General features: G+C 43.9%; 1 protein-coding gene across 3 annotated transcripts in view; it reads right to left on the reverse strand.

The window, feature by feature from the left end:
* The window catches only part of BBS9 (Bardet-Biedl syndrome 9), a 606,911-nt gene that overhangs the window by 365,617 nt on the left and 219,603 nt on the right, over nucleotides 1-21,691 (reverse strand). For all 3 annotated transcript variants that reach the window (XM_070726313.1, XM_070726315.1, XM_070726314.1), the window contains exons 10-11: nucleotides 21,027-21,208; nucleotides 20,482-20,558 (exon numbers count right to left, since the gene is read on the reverse strand). In XM_070726313.1, the coding sequence (XP_070582414.1) occupies nucleotides 20,482-20,558; nucleotides 21,027-21,208 (259 nt within the window). The remainder of the gene's footprint in view (nucleotides 1-20,481; nucleotides 20,559-21,026; nucleotides 21,209-21,691) is intronic.

A 21,691-nucleotide genomic window follows, 5' to 3' on the forward strand; every position in this document is an offset into this window, starting at 1 on the left:
ACTATGAAGCACATCCAGGAAGGCAGGTAGCTCTCGCCTTCCTGGATGCGCAGAAAGCATTTGATAATGTCAGCTGGCAATACTTATTAGAATTAATTAGAGAACTAAAATTTGGCAATAAATTTGAAAATATAATTCAGAACATATATACCCTTCAGTCAGCCAGGGCGATAATAAACAGTGACATGACAAATCTATTTCCCATATAAAAAGGGGTACGCCAGAGTTGTCCAATGTCACTTCTCCTATTTATACTAACACAAGAACTATCATGAAATAAAATACAAAATAATAAAGAAATAAAAGGAATTAAAATAAAGAATGAAGAATACAAATTGCAGGCATATGCAGATGATGTAGTATTCTTCTTGGAAGACCCTATAAACTCAGGCCCCGAACTACTGAGAGAAATAGAGAGATTCAGTGAATTTTCAGGATTAAAAATGAATAAACAAAAAACAAAGCTCATGACAAAAAATATGACTCGGAAGCAAATTAAGAAAATAGATGTCACAAATCTCCAAACTACCAAAAAGACTAAATATTTGGGACTAACTATATCTAACAAGATTCTATCCATCAAGAAAGACAATTATGAAAAACCCGCACAGGAAACCAAAATAAATCTAGAAAAGTGGGGGGGATCTACAATTATCAATACTAGGCAGAATTGCAGTAATCAAAATGAATACCCTCCCAAAATTTCTCTATCTTTTTCAAATTGCTCCTATTAATATAGATCAAAAGTTTTTCAGTGAAATTAAAAAAAAAATTCAAGATTCATCTGGCAAAACAAAAAACCTAGAATCAAATTTCCTAGGATAGTAAAAATAGAGGAGGCCTTGGACTCCCAGACCTAAAATTATACTATAAAGCTGCTAGTCTAATATGGATAAAAGATTGGATCAATCTTACCAACTGGAGGGCCACGACCTACTGATGGGTTGGCATGCCCATCTCTGGAAAGACGAAATAAAAACATAAGCCACTTTCAATAAGCATCTGATTAGAAAATCCTTATTAAAAACTTGGTATGAAATTAAAAAGAAATATTACACAAAAATCCCCAGATGATTATCCACCATGGAAGCTATTTATCCAAATTTGATAGACCCTACAAGAACTTTAAAATATACAGACATCTTACACCCAAATGGGGATTTAAAAACCAGACAAGAACTTGAATTACAAAATTATAAGATAGATTGGTGGACCTACACACAAATAAAATCCAGATATAACAAAGACAGACAAATCCCCAGCATCGAAATCTCCACCAAAACTTTAGATAAAATTTTGATAGGACAGGAGGTCAGACGGATTACTAAAATCTACCAACTATTCCTTGAACAAGACAGAATGGAAGACATAGTCAAAAATCCTATGATAGCTTGGGCTAAAAATGTTCAACACGATATACATTTAGCGGACTGGGAGAGATCATGGAACCTAATCTCTAAAATTACACTGTCAGCAGCATATAAAGAAAATTTTTATAAAATTTTCTATAGATGGTACATGCCCCCATCAAGGTTAGCAAAGATCTACTCGATACTACAAGACACCTGCTGGAAATGTAAAAAACAAAAAGGTTCCTTTTTTCATATGTGGTGGTCCTGCCCTAAAATTCAAAAAGTATGGAATACAACCCTCAGATGGTTTACAGAAATTATAAAAGAGGAGATAGAGATAGAATATACCCCAGAGGGGTATATTTGGAGGAATTTGGAAAAGACGTTACTCCAAGCAAATGCTTTTCCTTATGACACATATAATCACCACAGTTAGAATATCACTGGCACAAATGAAGAAAAATGAACAGACCCCATTGGAAAGCTTAATTGTTGATAAAATATATAGATGTGTAGAGATGGACGAAATGACAAACTCAATCAAGGGAATAAAATATAAAGAATCTAAAGAATTATGGCACAAATGGCATGGATGGATTAAAAAAAACCCTGAAAAGTAACAATACAAAGTATCAGTATATATAGAAATAAAAATAAATACCTCATAATATTAATGGAAATGAAATAAAAACATGGGATGAATGATTACTCTATTATAGAAACTAAAAAATAAATAAATGTATATTTGTTAATAACTCTTTACCTTTTTTTCTCTTCTAATATTATGCTTTACTTATGACATCTATATTTGATTGTATATAATTTAACAGAATATATAGAGAAATGAATGATATATTTAACATGTAATAAAAACGGATTAAGAACTGTAAAAACAGAACAAAAAATATGAGAAATATTATTTTTAAAATCAATAAAGAAACTTTTAAAAAAACCAATAAACTCAAAGACTCTAGACTCATCCCACCCCTTAAAGGACCAAACAACATAGACCATAATGATGAATCAGTCAAAGCCAACCTCTTTAACATCTTCTTCAGCTCACTCTTTGTTAACAACAATGGCTCATGCCCAACATTTCCTAACCGCACCACAAATAACCTTAATAATCTTACACAAATTGATTTTACAGAAGATAACGTTAGAAAGGCATTATACAACCTAAAGCCATCTTTATCTATTGGACCAGATGGACTATGTGCATACTTCTTAAAAAAGCTCTCCTCCACCTTGGCTGAACCTCTGAACATAATTTTTAATAAATCTTTCAGTACTAGCTCCCTACCCACACTATAGTCACTTGCCACAGTCATTCCTATCTTCAAAAAAGGAGATCCAAGCAACGTTGAAAATTACAGACCTATCTCTTTGTGTTTTGTCAGCTGCAAAGTTATGAAATCAATCATAAACCAATCCATTACACTCTACCTTGAAGCTAATAACCTACTTTCCAATATACAATTTGGTTTCAGAAAAAAATTATCCTGTAATCTACAACTCTTATACTGTAAAAACATTTGGACCACTCAACTTGACCAAGGTAATCCAATTGATGCGAGCTATATCGACTTTTGCAAAGCCTTTGACTCGGTTGTCCACGACAAACTTCTTCTGAAACTCAAATCCTACGGCATCTCTGGACTACTACACAATTGGTTAACAGCATTCCTATCTAACAGACAACAAGTGGTCAAAATAGGAAGTGCCACTTCTCTTCCTGCTCCTGTTAACAGTGGTGTCCCTCAAGGTAATGTTTTAGGACCAACAATATTCATACTATACATAAACGATCTTTGCGATTGCATCACTAGCAACTGCATTCTCTTTGCAGATGATGTCAAACTATTTAATACCACCGACAATACTGCTACCCTTCAAAAAGACCTTGACCACGTAGCAGAATGGTCTAAAACCTGACAACTTCAAATCTCCACCACTAAATGCTCTGTCTTACACATTGGTAAAAAGAATCAGAATACAGTGGTACCTCGGTTCTCGACCATAATCCGTTCCAGAAGTGTGGTCGAGAACCGATTTGGTCAAGAACCGAAACAACAAGAAATAAACTGCAGCCGTTTAGGCAACGCGCGAGCGATCCGCCCTCCCCCTTTATTCCTGACTCCCGAAGAGGCAGACAGGCATCTGCAAATACAATTTACATACCTTTGTGACTGCATTGTGATGGCATACGGGAATGAATGTGGAGGGAGGAGGGGATTGTTATTCTTTTGAAGGGGATTCCCCTTCCATAGAAACAGAGGGTAACTTCCTTTCAGGTGTTTTTTTCTGTTTTTTGTTTTTTTTGCTCAGGAGAATCTGGCTCTGCAGTTGTCTGTCTCTTTTCATTATGGAAGAACTTGACAATTGTTATTTGTTTTTGTCTTGTTAGTAAAATTTTTCTGAAAGTGAACATAACACTATCATTAAAATGTTCACTGCTCTATTTGCTAGGACTTTATCAGGGTGATGTTTTTCAGCAAAATTTGCTATTTCTGCCCATTTAGCACACATTTCATGAATTAAGTCACTTGAAATATTTTCCCTTGTCTCCTCCTCCTCAGAAAATATTTCTTCGACCATATCCTTCTGCTGCTGTTGTTGTATGTGCATCAATTCCTCTGTGGTTAATTCGGCAGCATGACCTTCCACAAGTTCATTGACGTCCTCTTGTTGAATGTCAAGCCCCATGCTCTTTCCCATGGTCACAATATCATCAATCACAGCAACATCGTCATCAATGACAGGAGCTGGGTCAGGTTCCAAATCCTCAGTGTTCCTTTCTGGTACACATTCTGGCCAAAGTTTTCGCCATGCCGAATTCAATGTGCGATGAGTGACATTACTCCAAGTAGTGTCAATTAAATTCACACAATTCAGGATGTTGAAGTGTTCTTTCCAAAATTCCCTCAGAGTTAGCTGTGTGCCATTTGTCACTTCAAAGCACTTCTGGAAGAGTGCCTTTGTGTACAGTTTCTTAAAATTACATATGACCTGTTGGTCCATGGGTTGAAGAATAGGCGTTATACTGCTTTTCTTTGGACCCATGTCTAAGTGTCCAATAAGTATAATAGGCAAAATACAGTAAGTGAAAAATAGACAAAAATAGGCAAAACGCTTCCTCTGACACTCCCTCCAATCACACACCCTTTGATCACACTCCCTCCGATCACAGATGTCAAAGAGTCCAATAAGTATACAGTAGTAGTCCAACACAGTAAGTATAATAGGCAAAATACAGTACTGTAAGTGGAAAATAGGCAAAACGCTTCCTCCGACACTCCCTCTGATCACACACCTTCCAATCACACTCCCTCCGAGCACAGATTGACTTCTAATGATGATGCAGGCAAGACGCACCGTTCCATGCTGAACGAAAGCCATTCGGCTCGGCTCGGCTCGGGTGTTCGAATTCCGGAGCTTTGTTCGAATTGCAGGGCAAAAGTTTTTCGAATTTCCTGGTTGAAAACTGATTTGTTCGAACTGAGAAGCGTTCGAAAACCGAGGTACCACTGTACTAAATATAAACTTGGAGCAATTGAACTTATTGATAACCCTCAAGCTGTCAAAGACCTTGGAGTACTCATATCCAATGACCTAAGTCCTACAACCCACTGCAACAACATCGCCAAAAAGGCTTTAAGAGTTATTAACATAATTATTATTATTATTATTTATTAGATTTGTATGCCGCCCCTCTCCGTAGACTCGGGGCAGCTTACAGCAATGATAAAAACAATATATAATGACAAATGTAATAGTTAGACTCTAAAATAGCAATAATACATTTAAAAAGTCTAAAGAACAAGAAACCCCAATATATAAAAAACATACATACAGTCATATCATACACAGAAAACTACATAGGCAGGGGGAGATGTTTCAGTTCCCCCATGCTTGACGACAGAGGTGGGTTTTAAGGAGTTTACGAAAGGCAAGGAGGGTGGGGGCAGTTCTAATCTCTGGAGGGAGCTGATTACAGAGGATCGGAGCCGCCACAGAGAAGGCTCTTCCTCTGGGTCCCGCCAAACGACATTGTTTAGTTGACAGGATCCGTAGGAGACCAACTCTGTGGGACCTAACTGGTCACTGGGATTCGTGCGGCAGAAGGCAGTCTCGTAGATTCCCTGGTCTGGTGCCATGAAGGGCTTTATAGGTGATGACCAACACTTTGAATTGTGACTGAAAACTGATCGGCAACCAATGCAGACTGCGGAGTGTTGGAGTAACATGGGCATATTTAGGAAAGCCCATGATTGCTCTCGCAGCTGCATTCTGCACGATTTGAAGTTTCCGAACACTCTTCAAAGGTAGAGAGCATTACAGTAGTCGAGCCTCGAGGTGATGAGGGCATGAGTGACTGTGAGCAGTGACTCCTGGTCCAAATAGGGCTGCAACTGGTGCACCAGGCAAACACCCCCCTCGCCACAGCTGAAAGATGTTTCTCTAGTTGCGGACCCTCTCCGAGAGGGTCAATAATTCCCCCCCCCCAGGGTGATGGATGGACAAATGGAATTGTCCTTGGGAGGCAAAACCCACAGCCACCCCGTCTTATCAGGGTTGAGTTTGAGTCTGTTGACACCCATCCAGGCCCCAACAGCTTCCAGACACCGGCACATCATTTCCATTGCTTCGTTGACTGGATATGGGGTGGAGATGTAAAGCTGGGTATCATCGGCGTACTGATGATACCTCACCCCATGCCCTTGGATGATCTCACCCAGCGGTTTCATGTAGATATTAAATAGCAGGGGGGAGAGGACTGACCCCTGAGGCACCCCACAAAGGAGAGACTTCAGGGTCGACCTCTAACCCCCCACTAACACCGACTGCGACCGACCGGAGAGGTAGGAGGAGAACCACTGGAGAACAGTGCCTCCCACTCCCAACCCCTCCAGCCGGCGCAGAAGGATACCATGGTTGATGATATAGAAAGTCATTGAGAGGCCAAGGAGCACCAGGACAGAAGATAAACCCCTGTCCTGGGCCCGCCAGAGATCATCCATCAACGTGACCAAAGCAGTTTCCATGCTGTAACCGGGCCTGAAACCTGACTGTTGGGGACCTAGATAATCGGCTTCTTCCAAGGACCGCTGGAGCTGGAGGACCACCACCTTCTCAACAACCTTCTCCATAAAGGGAAGGTTGGAGACTGGACAATAGTTATTAAGTACGGCTGGGTCCAGGGAAGGCTTCTTGAGGAAGGGGCGCACAAGCGCCTCCTTATAGGGTGCTGGAAAGGACCCCCTCCCCAAGGAGGCATTGACAATCTCCTGGACCCAACTCCGTGTCACCTCCCTGCTGGCCGAAACCAGTAAGCAGGTAGCGGAACTCACAGCTCCAATGGCCTTGTCCACTTCATCAGGTTTCACCAGATCAAACTCTTCCCAGACAGGTGGACAAGTACGGGCCCCAGTCACCTCGACTGACTCGTTGTCAGTCGACTCTGTTTTCCAATTGGAGTCGAGGTCCGCCCGGATCCGAGCGATTTTATCAGCGAAAAATGAGTTAAAGTCCTCGGCACTACTCTGCAACGGCTCCCCAACTCCCCACTGGTTAAAAAGGGAGTGGGTCACTCTAAACAGAGCGGCTGGCCGAGATTCCACTGATGCAATCAAGACGGCATGGTCCGCGCATCATCCCGCCTTGAGTGCCACTTTGTAAGTCCTAATATGAGCTCTTATAAGTTTTTGATCGGATTCAGACTTACTCTTCCTCCATCCCTTCTCTAGACGTCGCTTTTGGCATTTCAACTCCCGGAGCTCCTCTTTGAACTATGGTGCTCTACAGGGTCTAGTGCTGCAGAGAGGTCGCAACGGCACAATCCGGTCAAGAGCCTCTGCTGCAGCCTTGTTCCAGGCCTCAGTAAGAGACTCTGCCGAACTGTGGATGAGTGTATCTGGAATAACCCCAAGCACCCTTTGAAAGCCCTCTGAGTCCATCAGGTGCCTGGGGCGGAACTTCTTAATCGTTTCCGCCTCCCTGCGGGGAAGGATTGGAAGAACCGTTGAAACTTACCTGAACGGTCTTCTCGATGCACTGCAAGGAGAGTCCAACGTGGGTAATTCTCCAGTCTCATTGGAGGGACTGAGTTTTAATTTAAACATTATGCAGGTACCGCCCCCTAGCCTACCAGTCATAAAGAAACGAAGGAGCAGTAAACTATAACTTTTTTTATTAACAACTGGAAGGCACACGCCGGGCCAAATTTCTTAACAATGCCAGACAAAAAGAGAGGCCCTTGGTCCACCAATTGGGTGGGTTTTGGACTCTCCTTGCAGTGCATCGAGAAGACCGTTCAGGTAAGTTTCAACGGTTCTTCTCCAATGCACTTGCAAGGAGAGTCCAACGTGGGATATACCCAAGACATAAACAGGGAGGGAAACAGGACCAAGGGCGGTCAAGTGGAGCACACCCTCTGTAACACCCTCCTCCCAAAGGCTGCTTCCGCGGAAGCAAAGGTATCAATCCGGTAATGCTTGATGAAGGTAGATGGAGCTGCCCATGTGGCGGCTCTACAAATCTCTTCGATCGAAGCCTGTGTAGACCATGCTGCCGAAACAGCCGCACTTCGTGTTGAATGTCCAGTAATTCCCTGAGGAACAGTCTGTCCTGACGCTTTATAGGCCTCGGTGATGCAGACCCTTATCCAACGACTGATAGTTCGTGACGACACTCTAGTACCTTGTTCATGTGATGAAAAGGAAATGAATAAAGCTTTCGATGCCCTGGAAGCCTGTGTCCTACGAATATAAATTTTTACCGCCCGTCTCACATCCAATTTATGCCATCTGAGTTCAGATGGATGCGTGCCATGTGTACAGAAATCAGGTAATATAATCTCTTGAGTTCTATGAAAGCCAGAGTTCACCTTGGGAATGAAAGACGGGTCCAGTCGAAGAACTACTCTGTCCGGATGAAAAAGACAAAGGTCAGGTCTTACTGACAGGGCCGACAGCTCCGACACCCTCCTGGCTGAGGTAATGGCGACTAGAAAGGCCGTTTTGATGGATAAAAACCGCAGCGATACCGTCCTCAACGGTTCAAAGGGTGGAACTGTCAAGGCCTTAAGGACAAGCGATAGGTCCCAAGAGGGGAACCTATGGACTGGAGCCGGTCTAATATTCGACGCTCCTTTTAAGAAATCACGAATCCAAGGGTGTCTTGACAAGGGTTGGTATTGGTCGTGGTTCAATATTGTAGATAGCGCCGCCACATGGCGTCGTAACGTGTTCGGAGCCAGTCCCTTGTCTAATCCTGCCTGGAGGAAGGTTAAAACAGTACCAGGCAAGGCTGCTACAGGATCAAGCTGCCGGTCCTCACAGAAGGTGCAGAAGGCTGACCACGTGGATTGGTAAATCCTCCTTGTAGATGGTCTGCGCGCCGCCTGCATGGTAGCGATGACCGTGTCAGGGAGACGTAATTGCCTTAGACGGTCCCCCTCAAGTGCCACACGGTCAGGCTCCACCATTGAGGCTCCGGATGCGCGATGCACCCCTGACTGAGGGCTACCAGATCGTCTGGGATTCTCCAAGGAGGGGAGACGGACAGCTCCTTCAAGTCCGAGAACCAAGCCCGCCGAGGCCAAAAAGGTGCTACTAGCAGTACTTCGGCTCGTTCCTGTATGATTGTCTGAAGTATGCGAGTAGGAGGGAATGCATACAGGAGCCCTTCTGGCCAGGGGAGGCGCAGTGCATCCACCCCTTCTGAACCCGGAGATGGAAACCGGGAAAAGAAGCGGGGTAGCTGTGCGTTGTGGCACGTTGCAAACAGGTCCAAGATCGATGTGCTGAACTGAGAGGTTAGTGTCCGGAACACTCCTGGATCCAGCTTCCACTCCCCCGGGTCCAAAGTCCTGCGGCTCAGCCAGTCCGCCCTTACATTCTGTTGGCCTGAGATGTGTTCGGCTGCGAGAGAGGCCAGGTGGGTCTCTGCCCACTTGAACAGAGTGTTTGCCTCCTGCATCAGGCGCCTGGATCTCGTCCCGCCCTGGTGGTTGATGTAAGAGCGAGCGGAAATGTTGTCCGTTAGGACCAGGACATGGCTGCCCTGCACCAAATGAGAAAAACTCAGCAGAGCGAGGGACACTGCCCTCAATTCCAAGAAATTGATGTTGATGTTTTCTAACTCCCGAGGAGTCCACAGGCCCTGGGCTACATTGGATGAAAGGTGAGCACCCCATCCGAACAGGCTGGCGTCCGTCGTGAGAGTGATAAAGTCCTGTCCCTGAAAGGGTGACCCCCTCCGAATGGCGGTTGAGGTCCACCATCGCATGGATCTCCTGACCGCTGCAGGGAGAATCACCTGCGTCCCAGTATGGCTGGTCTTTCTCCTTTGATAGGGCAGGAGAAACCATTGAAGGTCTCGAATGTGTAACCTGGCCCAGGGAACCACATCTATGCAAGAAACCAACGTGCCCAGGATTTTGGACAGAAAGGCCAGGGAAGGTCTTGGTTGAGAAGACAGGGTCTGTAGTAGAGTACGGATATTGGCCTGTCTGTCCTCCGATAGGAAAACCTGGCACAAGTCTATATCGATGATGGTGCCCAGGTGAGCTAATCTGGTTGATGGAATTAACTGACTCTTTTCCAGGTTTATGGTAAACCCGAAAGTTCTTAGGGTCGACAGGGTTAGTTGGAGATCCTGCTGTGCCCGGTCCCGGGACTTCGACAGAATCAGGACATCGTCGAGGTATGCCATGAGTCGCACTGACCTGTGTCTCAAGGTGGCCGTGAGGACGTCCAAAAGTTTGGTGAACGTCCTCGGCGCTGACGACAGACCAAACGGCATCGCTCGATATTGGTAATGAGATCCGTTGACGAAAAACCGGAGGAATTGTCTGTGCTCCTGTAATACCGGTACATGGAGGTAGGCCTCCTTGAGATCGATGGAGGAGAGGAGGTCTCCCGGTCGTATGGATTGTAGAATAGACCTGAGGGAGTGCATTTTGAATTTTTGATAACGCACATACAGGTTCAACCGTTTGAGATTTAAAATCAAACGGACCCTGCCCGAAGATTTGGGGACTAGGAAAACGATTGAATAGAATCCTTGTCCCCTTAGGTGGAAGGGGACCTCCTCTATCGCTTCTATCTCCAGGAGGTGCTCTATTTCCCGGTATAACAGTGCCCTCTTCTGGGGGTCTGTCACCTGAGGACAAGCAATGAAGCGGTGTGGGGGTACACGGAGAAAATTGATCCGCAATCCCTGTGTTGCTGTGGTCACGGCCCAGGAATCGAGGGATGCAGCCCTCCAAGCGTTGGCAAAGTGGAGGAGCTTGCCCCCCAGAGGATAGGGGCCTGAAGAGTCATTTTCCACGTTTGGAACCCTTAAAGTTGGAACCTCTGTATGGACGGCTCCCTGCTGGTAGGGTCTTCCCCGGTCCGCGAAGTACTGTCTGTCCTGCCGAAAACCTCCCTGGTGAAAGGAGCCCTGAGAGAAATTCCTCGAACCCTGAGAGACGGTTGAGGAGGGCTCTGCACGAAAGTTCTGCCTTCTATAGAAAGGGGTGAACCGTCTTTCTGCTCTCCTGTTAGATCTTGGGAGCACCTTCTTCTTATCTTTGTCCTTGATAAGGACCTTCTCAAGGGAATCGCCGAACAACTGTTCCCCTTGGAACTTGGCTGAAGCTAGGCGCCATTTTGATTTTACGTCCGCCTGCCAGCTTTGTAGCCAAATCAATCTCCGGGAGGACAAAGAGGATGCCAGCGCACGGGATGCAAATTTTGCCGCATCCATTGTAGCATCTGCGGAGAACTCCGTTGCTGCCAGCAGTTTATTTAAATCCTGGCGGAACCTGCCATCCTCCTGACTTGCACGTGCTTGCATGTCCTGTATCCACAGGATAGTTGCCCTATTAAAAAATGAGGCAGCCGAGGCGGCTCGCAAGGCCCAGGCTGCCATTTGGTGAGTCTTCATGACTACCGTCTCGGCTCTTTTGTCCTCCGCCTTCAGACCCTCCGAAACCTCAGAAGGGACCAAGGCATTGGACACCAAACTTGCCACAGGAGTGTCTATGGTTGGAGGTGTTAAAAGCGATTCCATCTCCTGATCGAAGGTGTAGTATTTTCTATCAATCAGAGAGGGGCCTTGTGCTGCTGCTGGCGCTTCCCAAGGTCTTTTAATATTGTCAAGGAAAATATCAGATGAGGGGATGGTTTCCGGTTCTTTCTTTGGCACTGAAAGTAGGACCCCTTTAGAGGCCTGTGCAGTGTTTTCTTCAGGCAACTTCCCCTCTCCTGCTCCCTCAAAGACCAGCTTAGCCTTATTTAACATGATACGAAAGAGAGAGGGCTTGAAGAGGCCTACAAGGCTTGGTGGTTCGGGTGGTTGCTCATCCCCCGACAAACCCTCGCCTTCTTCGCTGTCTTCCTCTCTGGGATAGAGATCCTCCTCCATGGATCCTTGGAAGGAGGCCGGAGCAGGAGGTGCCCACACATTTCTATGCTTTGGTGGAATGGGAACCCCAGGGGTCTGTTGTTGTGCCCCTACTGTGATCCCTTGGGCATAAACACTGCTTATTAAATTCTGGAGATCCTGAGGCATGCTCTGCCATGTATCAAACGAGCTCCTCAGACCCACAGCAGAAGGTGTAAAGGTGGCTGTGGGCTGGTTGTACTGAGCACCCGTGCTGCTGGCCATGGGCAAGGTATATTGGGGTCCAGTTGACAATAGGGGGCGTTCAGGCGACCAATCACGTTCTGTTGCCGAGCCTACAACCCCAGCAATGCCTGGCAAGGGGGAGGCCGGGGGGGCGTGGGCCCCCGAAGATAATTAGGTTGGGCCTGTGGCGCTGGTGGCTGTTTCTGGGCCATCTCTAGCTGCCTCTCCAGAGCCCGTATCCTCTTTTCAGCCTCCTTAAGGGAGGCGGCCTGAGAGGATTTAGCCTTGGCCTTTTCGGAGGAAGGCTTGTCCTTGGGGGTAGTGGGCCTGATGGAAATGGCCCCCTCCTCCCCCAGATGGGCCGAATTGTCAGTCATATTTGAAGGACTCACAGTTATACAAGGACGACAATGCCGATCGTAACGCAGCTAACAAAGCAATGAAGCTGTGACCTCAATGCGGCTGCGTGTTACTGGGTAAACGGGGGGGGGGGATTTTATCTCGGAGCGTTCCTCGCTCCTCTCACCCCTAGTGATTGACAGCTATTGGCCAAACAAAATGGCCGCCGCGTCATTGCCCTGGCAACCGGCGGGAAACTCAACAGCCGCTCCCGCCGTTTTACCCGAAGGCTGCTCCGATGCCGTTCTGGCGTTTATGCAGGGATCCGATGTTAACTTTCCCTTCCTTGGGGCTTGCCCTGCTTTTCAACCGCAGCCTTCCCTTGGTCGCCGGATCTTCGGCTATGGTGTTATTCGCCGGGCGGGGCAGGCCCTTTCCGGCGGCAACCGTCTCCTATCCCCAGGTGCGACCTCGGAGGCCGGGAACCTGGTCGCCCTATCATATTAACGCCCCCCCCCCACGGCTGCGCTCCGGTTCCCGTGAGCGCCAATGCCATGGAACAAGGGGGGGGCAGGGCGCAACAGTCAGACGGACAGAACCCCCGGAGGGCCTGATCCGTCGCTGTAAAGGAGAAGCCAATCCAATACAAGGAAAAAACCTGCAAACAAGAAAAAAGAATAAGAAAAGCATTAGTAATCAGAAAAAAACAATCACATAGGTATTTAATCATATATTACTACTAATACTTATGAGGAGAAACTCAAAAAATGTCCCATTACTGCGACTGAGTTTTGATGACTGGTAGGCTAGGGGGCGGTACCTGCATAATGTTTAAATTAAAACTCAGTCCCTCCAATGAGACTGGAGAATTACCCACGTTGGACTCTCCTTGCAAGTGCATTGGAGAACCAGGAAGTTAAGCCGCAGTAGAAAATGATCTGACCATGACAAAGGCAGCACTTCTAAGCCCCTTAGTCTCAGATCATTACTCAATTGCTCAGAGAGGAATACCATGTCGGGTGCGTGTCCACCGTCATGAGTCGGACCCTGAACTACTTGAGTCAGGTCCACGGCTGTCATGGTGGCCATGAACTCCTGTGCTAGCCCAGAGGTTTCACCGAGCGAAAGCAGGTTAACGTCCCCCAAGACCATAAGCCTGGGGAACCCCACCGCCAGCCCGGCTACCTCCTCCAACAGCACAGGCAGGGCTGTTGACACGCAGCTGGGAGGCAGGTACGTGAGTAACAAGCCCACCTGAATCCCTATGTCCAACTTCACCAGGAGAGACTCGCAACCCGCAATCTCTGGAGCAATGAGTCTACACAGGCAAAGGCTCTCCCTGGCTATAATAGCCACTATTCCACCCCCTTCCCTGGGGTCGAGGCTGATGCCATATCCGAAACCCGGCTAGGCAAATTTCAGAGAGAGGAACTCCTCCCTCCGGGCCCCGCCAGATTTCGGTCACACAAGCCAGGTCGGCCTCCTCATCCAGGATCAAATCCCGGATGAGGAGAGCTTTATTTACCACCGACCTGGCATTGAGTAGCAACAGCTTGAGCCCAGGGCCAGAATTACACTCATCACCAGTGCCTAGAGTTAAGCTCATGGAGCCGGAAGAAGGGATCGCTACTAAGCAGCGATCCCTCCTTCCCCTGGAACGGCTAGCTCCATGGCTTCTGCGATACCTGCCTCTCCCCAGCAAGACCAGGATATTTTGACCCTCTGCCACCCCAGAGATAAGTGTCCCCCCCCTCCTGCCCTTCCAGCGTCAGGTGTGCCTTAAATTTCATTCATATCATATTCATTCATTTCATACATATTATAATCACATCCACCCACCCAATTCTATCCATCACCCCCTCCCCTTCATTTCCATTCACAATATTCCATTCATTCCAGTAATTACTAACATAATCCCATTCACTCATACCATAAATACATTAATCCCTAAAAATAATTAAAAAGTTAAAAATATATAATACATATACCAAAAATATAAAAATAGCCTAGATGTAATTGATTTGCTAATAGTTCTTAAAAAGAAGAGCATAAAACAACAGCAGCAGCAAGAGGGCGCCAAACTCCAAGCTTAGTAAGCTAGTTAGCTCTCAAAGTTTTAAAAGTTCTAAGAAGTTAAATATATATATTGGTTTAGTTCAAAAGGTCCAGTGCCAATGTCTAGATTTTAAAATGAAATAATAGAATGGTCTTCTCAATGCTGGCCACTGCCATTGACCAGCACTCTGAGGATATATCTCTTCACTTTGTTTGGGATTATTCCAAGTTCTCTCCCTATGGCAGTCCCAATATTTGTTGGTTGCCCCAGTCTTCCTCCAACAATTATTAGTTCTACTGGGCAACATTTCCGAATCCCCACACTCTCCGTGGCTCCACACAGCTCCCAAACCTCTTCTGGGCAGCCTCCACACGATCCCGACATAGATGGTTACATTCTCTTTGATCTTCACCTTCGATCTTCCCCTTCGTGACAGCCTTCTTTCCACAACAGTTGAGAATTCAAGTTCCACTAACGGATGGCATTCCCTTCGACGCCAGGTGCCCCCACCATTCGGCGTCCCGGCGTCCCAGGTCTGTCTAGTCCAACAAGCCAGGGCTAACAGGGCTGTCTAATCAATTCAGCAATCCTAACAAGAAGGTCATGGTATTTTTTGCATCTTTCTCCATCAGCTGATCGGCACATTGGGCGGCTCAGTTTTTCAGTTTCTCCTTGTAGCCGCCATTTCCCGATTCCCAGCTGATCAGCTGGTAGTCCTCGGTACCTTCAACGTCTCTGCCGTTCTTCCCCTGTCGGCTCTCTCACGGTGTTAAAAAATAGCAGATGACGACAGGCAGCTCAGATGTCAAACAGCTATCAGACACAGCAGAAGACAGAACAGCAAATAATCGCGGAAGCTCACAGCAACTCACAGAGGAAGATTCAGGCGGCAAGTGTCTAGGGGTGGGACAGGCGGCTCAAGTTGTAATGGCGGCCGCCATTTTTGGTGTCTCAGCTGGTCCCTGTCGATCAGCAGATCGGCTCTCCCACGCTTCTGACGTTTTTCCCAGGGACAGAGTTCTCTAACACAGGCACTTCTCCCCTCTCTGATCTTAGAAAAATGAGCTGCTGCGGTTGCTAAACCCCCCCCCCCCCAATTTTTTGATGTTTCCCCCATAGTCTAGCGGAACAGTGGTCCTCTCCTCCTCCCTGCTGCTCCACCGGAACCTAATCCTTTGCAGCTCCTTTTCTGATAATTTTGAACTGCTAACAAGAGCTTACAAAACATTTGTCAGACCAATCCTAGAATACAGCTCGCCTGTATGGAATCTACATTGCATATCTGACATCAACACAATTGAGAGAGTCCAGAAATATTTCACAAGAAGAGTCCTTCATTCCTCTTCTCACAACAAAATACCTTACTCCGCCAGACTTGAAATTCTTGGTTTAGACAACTTACAACTCCGTCATCTCCGTTCCAACTTAATTATATTTCATAAATTCATATACCGAAATGTCCTACCTGTTACGACTACTTCACCTTCAACCGCAACAACACACGAGCACGAAATCGATTTAAACTGTCAACCGCTCCAAACCTGACTGCAAAAAATACGACTTCAGCAACAGAGTAATCAACGCCTGGAAAGCACTACCTGATTCTGTGGTTTCTACTCCTAATCCCAATACTTTTAGCCTTAGACTATCTACAATTGACTTCTCCCCCGTTCTAAGATGTCTGTAAGGGACATGCATAAGCGTATCACTGTGCCTACTGTCCCTGTCCTATTGTCTTCTTTTGTTACTTTTTATCATTAGTTATCTAATGTTTTATTTGTACAAATTACCACTCTATAATTATTTGACAAAATAAATAAATAAAGAAAGAATCAAAAGATGGCTATGAAATAAGAATTAGATAATAATAATATGAGTATCTTTTTAGATTTGTGTAAATAGTAGTGTAAGTAATAATATAATTTATAATTGTAATATAATTGCAATGAGTTTATAACATAGTAAAATGTACTATAAAATTAAAATTTATGTAATTTCTGGAAACTAGTGATAGTAGTATACGAATTCACTGTAATGTTGAAAATGTTCAATAAAAACATTTTTTTAAAAAATAAGAAGAGATTGACCAGGGATATCAAACTCTAGGTTTGTGAGTTGGATCCAGCATCTAGGATGGTTATATTTAGCTCATGGGCCTGCCCTGGAAACCACAAAGAATCCCATGCTTCTGCTAGCAAAGATGGAGCTTGTTGGGGCCATACCCTGCCCTCCTGAGCTTCATTTTTGGCTGTGATGGCCTCTACCAGCAAAAGCAGAGCTCAAAAAGGCCCTCCTGATCTCTGTTTTCACTGGCAGTGTGTTCAGATCCCACAGGCACCCATAATTTGTGACATCAAGCTGGCCCTGCCCATCCTGGCCACACCCAACCCAACCCCCCGAGGTGAAACTGAACCCTGATTTGTCCCTCAATGAAATTGAATTTGACATCCCTGGACTAGCCAGTCGTTTATCTGAAATCGTATAGATTATCCTGCTTGAACAAGGGGCTGGACTATATCCCTTCCTATTCAATTTCACTCCTTTCTATCCCCATCCCCATCACTATCCCTTTATTGAGGGAAATGATCCAAAGAATGTATTTGCAAAAGTGCATTTTTGCTTGTTATTAGACACCCCGCAGGTATACTGAGCTGCCCAAAGAATATGGAAACAGCCAATGTGAAGACTGGAGGTTTCTACCCCAAATCTAACAATTAGATACTATACATTAGAAACAAAGATGGTGATCAGGGTCTGGTGAGTGTCAAAGCCACTGCCATGGATGCTGGATACTGGCCAATTAACTTGATTGGGATAGAAGACAAAGAACAGAAGACAACAATGGTGAAAGATGTAATGATGTCAAATGATAGCAACATGATGAAGAAGGAGTATGAGAAGCTGGAGAAGTGCCAGGGCATGAAGGGGATACTGGATGGAGAGAGAAGGGAGTGGGGGAGATTGTCTTTTGCTAAACATGCTGCTTTTCATTCAAGCAAAAAAACATCTTAGCATTTGTAGACCTTTCTTCCAATAGCCTTCTGGCTTATCCACATGGTCTTTTGCAAACTGTAGCTGAGTAGCAATGTCCTTTTTCAACAGCAGTGACCTTCCTCTTGCAATTATTCTATACACATCATTGTTCAGGGTTCTAATTGTTCATGGATTTTGAGATTTAGGAATGCAAGAGAGGTCTTTAGCTTCTTAGACATAATCCTAGGCTTCTTTGAAGCTCCCCAGAATATCACACGCCTTTCTCTTGGTATTGAATAAATAAGGTACTGAATTGCCTCAATTTCTACAAAATCTGTCTGATGGTGGACTAGTGGAGTTCAAATTCTTTGCAAATAGTTTTATAGGATTTCCAGCCTGATGTGTAACAATAACCTCTTTTCAGTCATTCTCAAAAATCTTTCTTCAGCTTATGACACATTTCCAAATAACTATACTGAGAAGTTCATATTTTGATAATGAATATCCAGAATTCTGTTCTTTAAATAAGGCAAAATATCCAACGCTCACATCTGATTATCATCATCATCATCATCATCATTTTGTTTAATTTGTTTAATTGAGTTCTCTTTATCTAGGTTTAGGATTTATAGAATGAACAAATCACATTTTATATTATATTTATGCAGAAATGTTAAAAATTCAAGTGTTCACAAACTTTTACCATTGTATCTCTTTATCAACTTGCCATTTGAACAGAATATTTTAACTTATATCAATCAATCAAATGTTTACTATTGTGACAAGCCAGAATTTAAAATGTAAAATATTAAAATGAAACATAAAACAAAATGAAATTAAATGAACAAGATATTACAGTTACAGTGAAATTCTACCTAATTTTACAGATAATAAATCAGAATGTAGCTATGTTTCATACTGATACAACAGAAACAGCTGTAGATAAAACAGATCAGAATTTCCCACAGACTTTACCAGGGTAGTCATAAAATGAGTCCATGAATCCTTATAGAGGGTACAGTACATTAACTAGGGTTTTAATGGCAATTTATCCACAGAGACTCAATCTCAGCTCATGTGTGGGACTTTGGGCACTATTTTGGATTGGTCTTCCAGAACTACTATAGGAAAGGCATTATAATGATTAAGGTAGTACCTTTTTCAATTCAGAAAGAGTTATTTCTGAATTGAAAGTGGATATGACTGCTCAAGAAAACAATCTTAGGTAGAGCAGACAGGTTCTGTAGGACTTCCAATCTTTGCTTAAATGCGTTGAGTTCACAGTCATAGCCCATCAATAGGAACTCTTTCTTGGAAAGGCCTAGATCAGGGGTATCAAACTCAAGGCCCGGCGGTTGGATCTGGACCATGGGGTGCTTAGATCTGGCTTGTGGGGCTGTCCTAGAAACAGCAAAGGACTGACCCACGGTGCCTCAGCCACTGGAAATGGAGCTTTGGAGGGGTGCAAGCTTCATTTTTACTGGCAGAAGGTTTCAAGAGGCCATCGCAGCCAAATATGGAATTCACGAGGTCCATATGTGACTCTCCCAATCAGTGTTCTCTCTAAATTTTTTTTGGGGTGGGCGGAAAAGTATAGTGTCTGAGCGGCAGTCCCTTCGGGACTGGGCGACACAGAAATAATAATAAAATTTCCCTCTCGGCTTCTGGGCAGGTTTGGAAAACTCTGAGTTGATGATGATTTTTAACTGAGCGATTGCTCACCTGCTCAGCTTAGAGGCAACTATGCTCCCAATCTCTGTTTTCACTGGCAGAGGGTTGCAGGAGGCCATAACAGACAAAAACAGAGCTCGGGAGTCTGTTTTTGCTGGCAGAGTACTCGGGCCACCACAGGCGTCAACATGAGTGACGTAAAGTTGGCCACGACCATTTGGCCATGCCCCCCCAAAGTCAAACACAACCCTGATGCGGCCCTCAATTAAATTGACCTTGACTTCCCTAATCTAGATTTTGGAGTTTTTGTGAAATAATCCTAATCCATGTTGATTTGTAATTATCTCCTATAAGGAAAGAGCTCACAATTAGGGAAAACAACCATAATTTCCGATAGTCTGATATCATGCAAATCAATGCATATGTTTTGATCTTAGAAATCCCTGCTTCCCTCCTTAGTACTACATTTGGAATGCAGAGGGATATTTGGAGTATAATTCTTAGAAATTTGGATTAACCCCTTCAAAAATGATAAAGGATGAATAATTCTGGCCAAATGTGTGCAAGCCAAGCCTTAGCTGAAAATACTTTTAATACTGCTGATATTCTGGTAAAATAGAAATTATTGGATTGTAACCAATGGTTTTTGCTTTTTTTTTAGCATTTTGTATGTCATAGTTTTGAAGTGCATTGCATTCAGTGAAAGTTGTGAAAAACCATGCCTAAATATTTAAAGATTTTTTCTTTTTCAATATCCTGACCATGTACCCTCCAGGCATGCTGTTTAGATCTCTTCGCAAAAATCAAAATTTAAATTTTGCTATGGCTGATTTCTATAGTAATATTTTTGCCAATGTGGAACAAATGAAAACCTCTCCCCTGCCCAAGTAGCAGTAGATGGGACAAGTCCCCACCACCACTGCCAGTCTATTGCTTTAAATAAGTATTATTCTACTTACAATTAGCTGCTTTTTTACAATATTTTTCTACAAACTTCAATGAATAGAGAAAACAGATCCATTCAGTAATAAAGGCATAACGAATACATCAGGGCTACTCACTTTGTGACTGCAACTGCATTAAATAGATTTTGATATTAAACATCTAAATAGAAACTATTCTGCTTTAAGAATAGTGTCACTATATACAGAACTAAAGACACTGCTAATTCTATACACAAATGAGTTCATATAGACAAATTAAATACTTATACACATTTATATCTAAATAATGAACATGTTTGGAAATCGCTAACTCAGTGCTTCTCAAACTTTTTGTTTCATTGTCCAAAACTATTTATCATAAAGTTATTTTGTCCAATATATGTAAAGCACTTTAAGTAAATTTAAATTTTCCTGTTGTGATTGAGTAATGGATTTCTGTGAAAGTATCCAAAGCAAAACAACTTTTACCCAGATTTGAGAAGCACTGTTGTAATTGTTATATCTAAATTGAGCATTCAAATTTACATACAGAAACAGAATCCAAATCAGGCAGGACTGTCACACCAAGTGCAAAATCTTCACTTTTTTCAGATTTAGGCAGGATATCTGAAAGATTTAAGCAATTAGCAAATTTATCTAATTATACCAATACAAATAATCCAAACCAGTAGTATACATTTACAAGATGTGGAACTTCAATTTAAGGTTAAGTCCCATATATTCATGATACATAGATAATATCCTAGTTGCCTAAAACAGCGGTCCCTAACGTTTCTGGCTTGATGGCCAGCAGGGATTGTGGGGGTAGAGGGGATACTTCCTTTTGAGTGATAGGCAGTGATGCAAGTGCTGCAGTTCCATTTGGTTGTGGGCAACAGCCTGGGGATGGGGAACCCTGACCTAAAAGAGAGGTGAATATAGCTTGGCTGAAAGTTGCAAACCTACTCCCATCTTTTCAGTTTCACCTCTCTTTATCTGAAATTAGGCACATTTGAAGAATATGATTAAGACTGCAAAAGACATCCATTTAGACTACCTTTACTATTTAAAATATTAAGGAAAAATGAAAATTACCTTTAATTTCCTTGGCTCCTTTAATGATTTTCTGGAGTTTATTCATTTCTGCATCATATTCTGCATAATTAATATTTCTAGCTTCAACTTTAGGAGCTTGAAATAAAGAAGGTTCAGTACCAAGATAAGAACATTGTAGATAGCCACTATCACTCAGTGTAACAATCACACCTTTCAAATTTCTGCAATAAATAAATAAATAAAATTATTATTATATTGTAACAATACAAAGACAACTCTTATTACTATTCAATTAAGAAATACTTTCTTAAAACAGTATAAATATACAAAGAAGACATATTGAAATACAAATTTAAAAGGGGCATAGTGACTTACCTGATACGCTACTTCTCATAGGGTAGAGGAGTGGGCTGACCTCATCCGTTCAGCCAATAGGACTGACTCTGTTAAATTTGTTAAGCTCCACTACTGTACTAGTTCCCCAGTTACGATGAAGCTGAAGAAACAGACTTGATGTGGTGAAATCTCCAAGAGAAGTCTCCCGCAATGCTGTACCGGAATCCACAGTCATGCCAAAAAATACACGGCCTGATAGCCAAGGGTGGGGCTGGATGCAAGTTCCACCCTACGATAATAAGTGTATTAGGTAAGTCACCAACGCCCCTTCTCCATAGCAGGTGGAGCTAGCATCCAGGGATGGGATA

The sequence above is a fragment of the Erythrolamprus reginae genome, chromosome Z (genome assembly GCF_031021105.1).
Source record: "Erythrolamprus reginae isolate rEryReg1 chromosome Z, rEryReg1.hap1, whole genome shotgun sequence".
NCBI classification, from domain to species: Eukaryota; Metazoa; Chordata; class Lepidosauria; order Squamata; family Dipsadidae; genus Erythrolamprus; species Erythrolamprus reginae.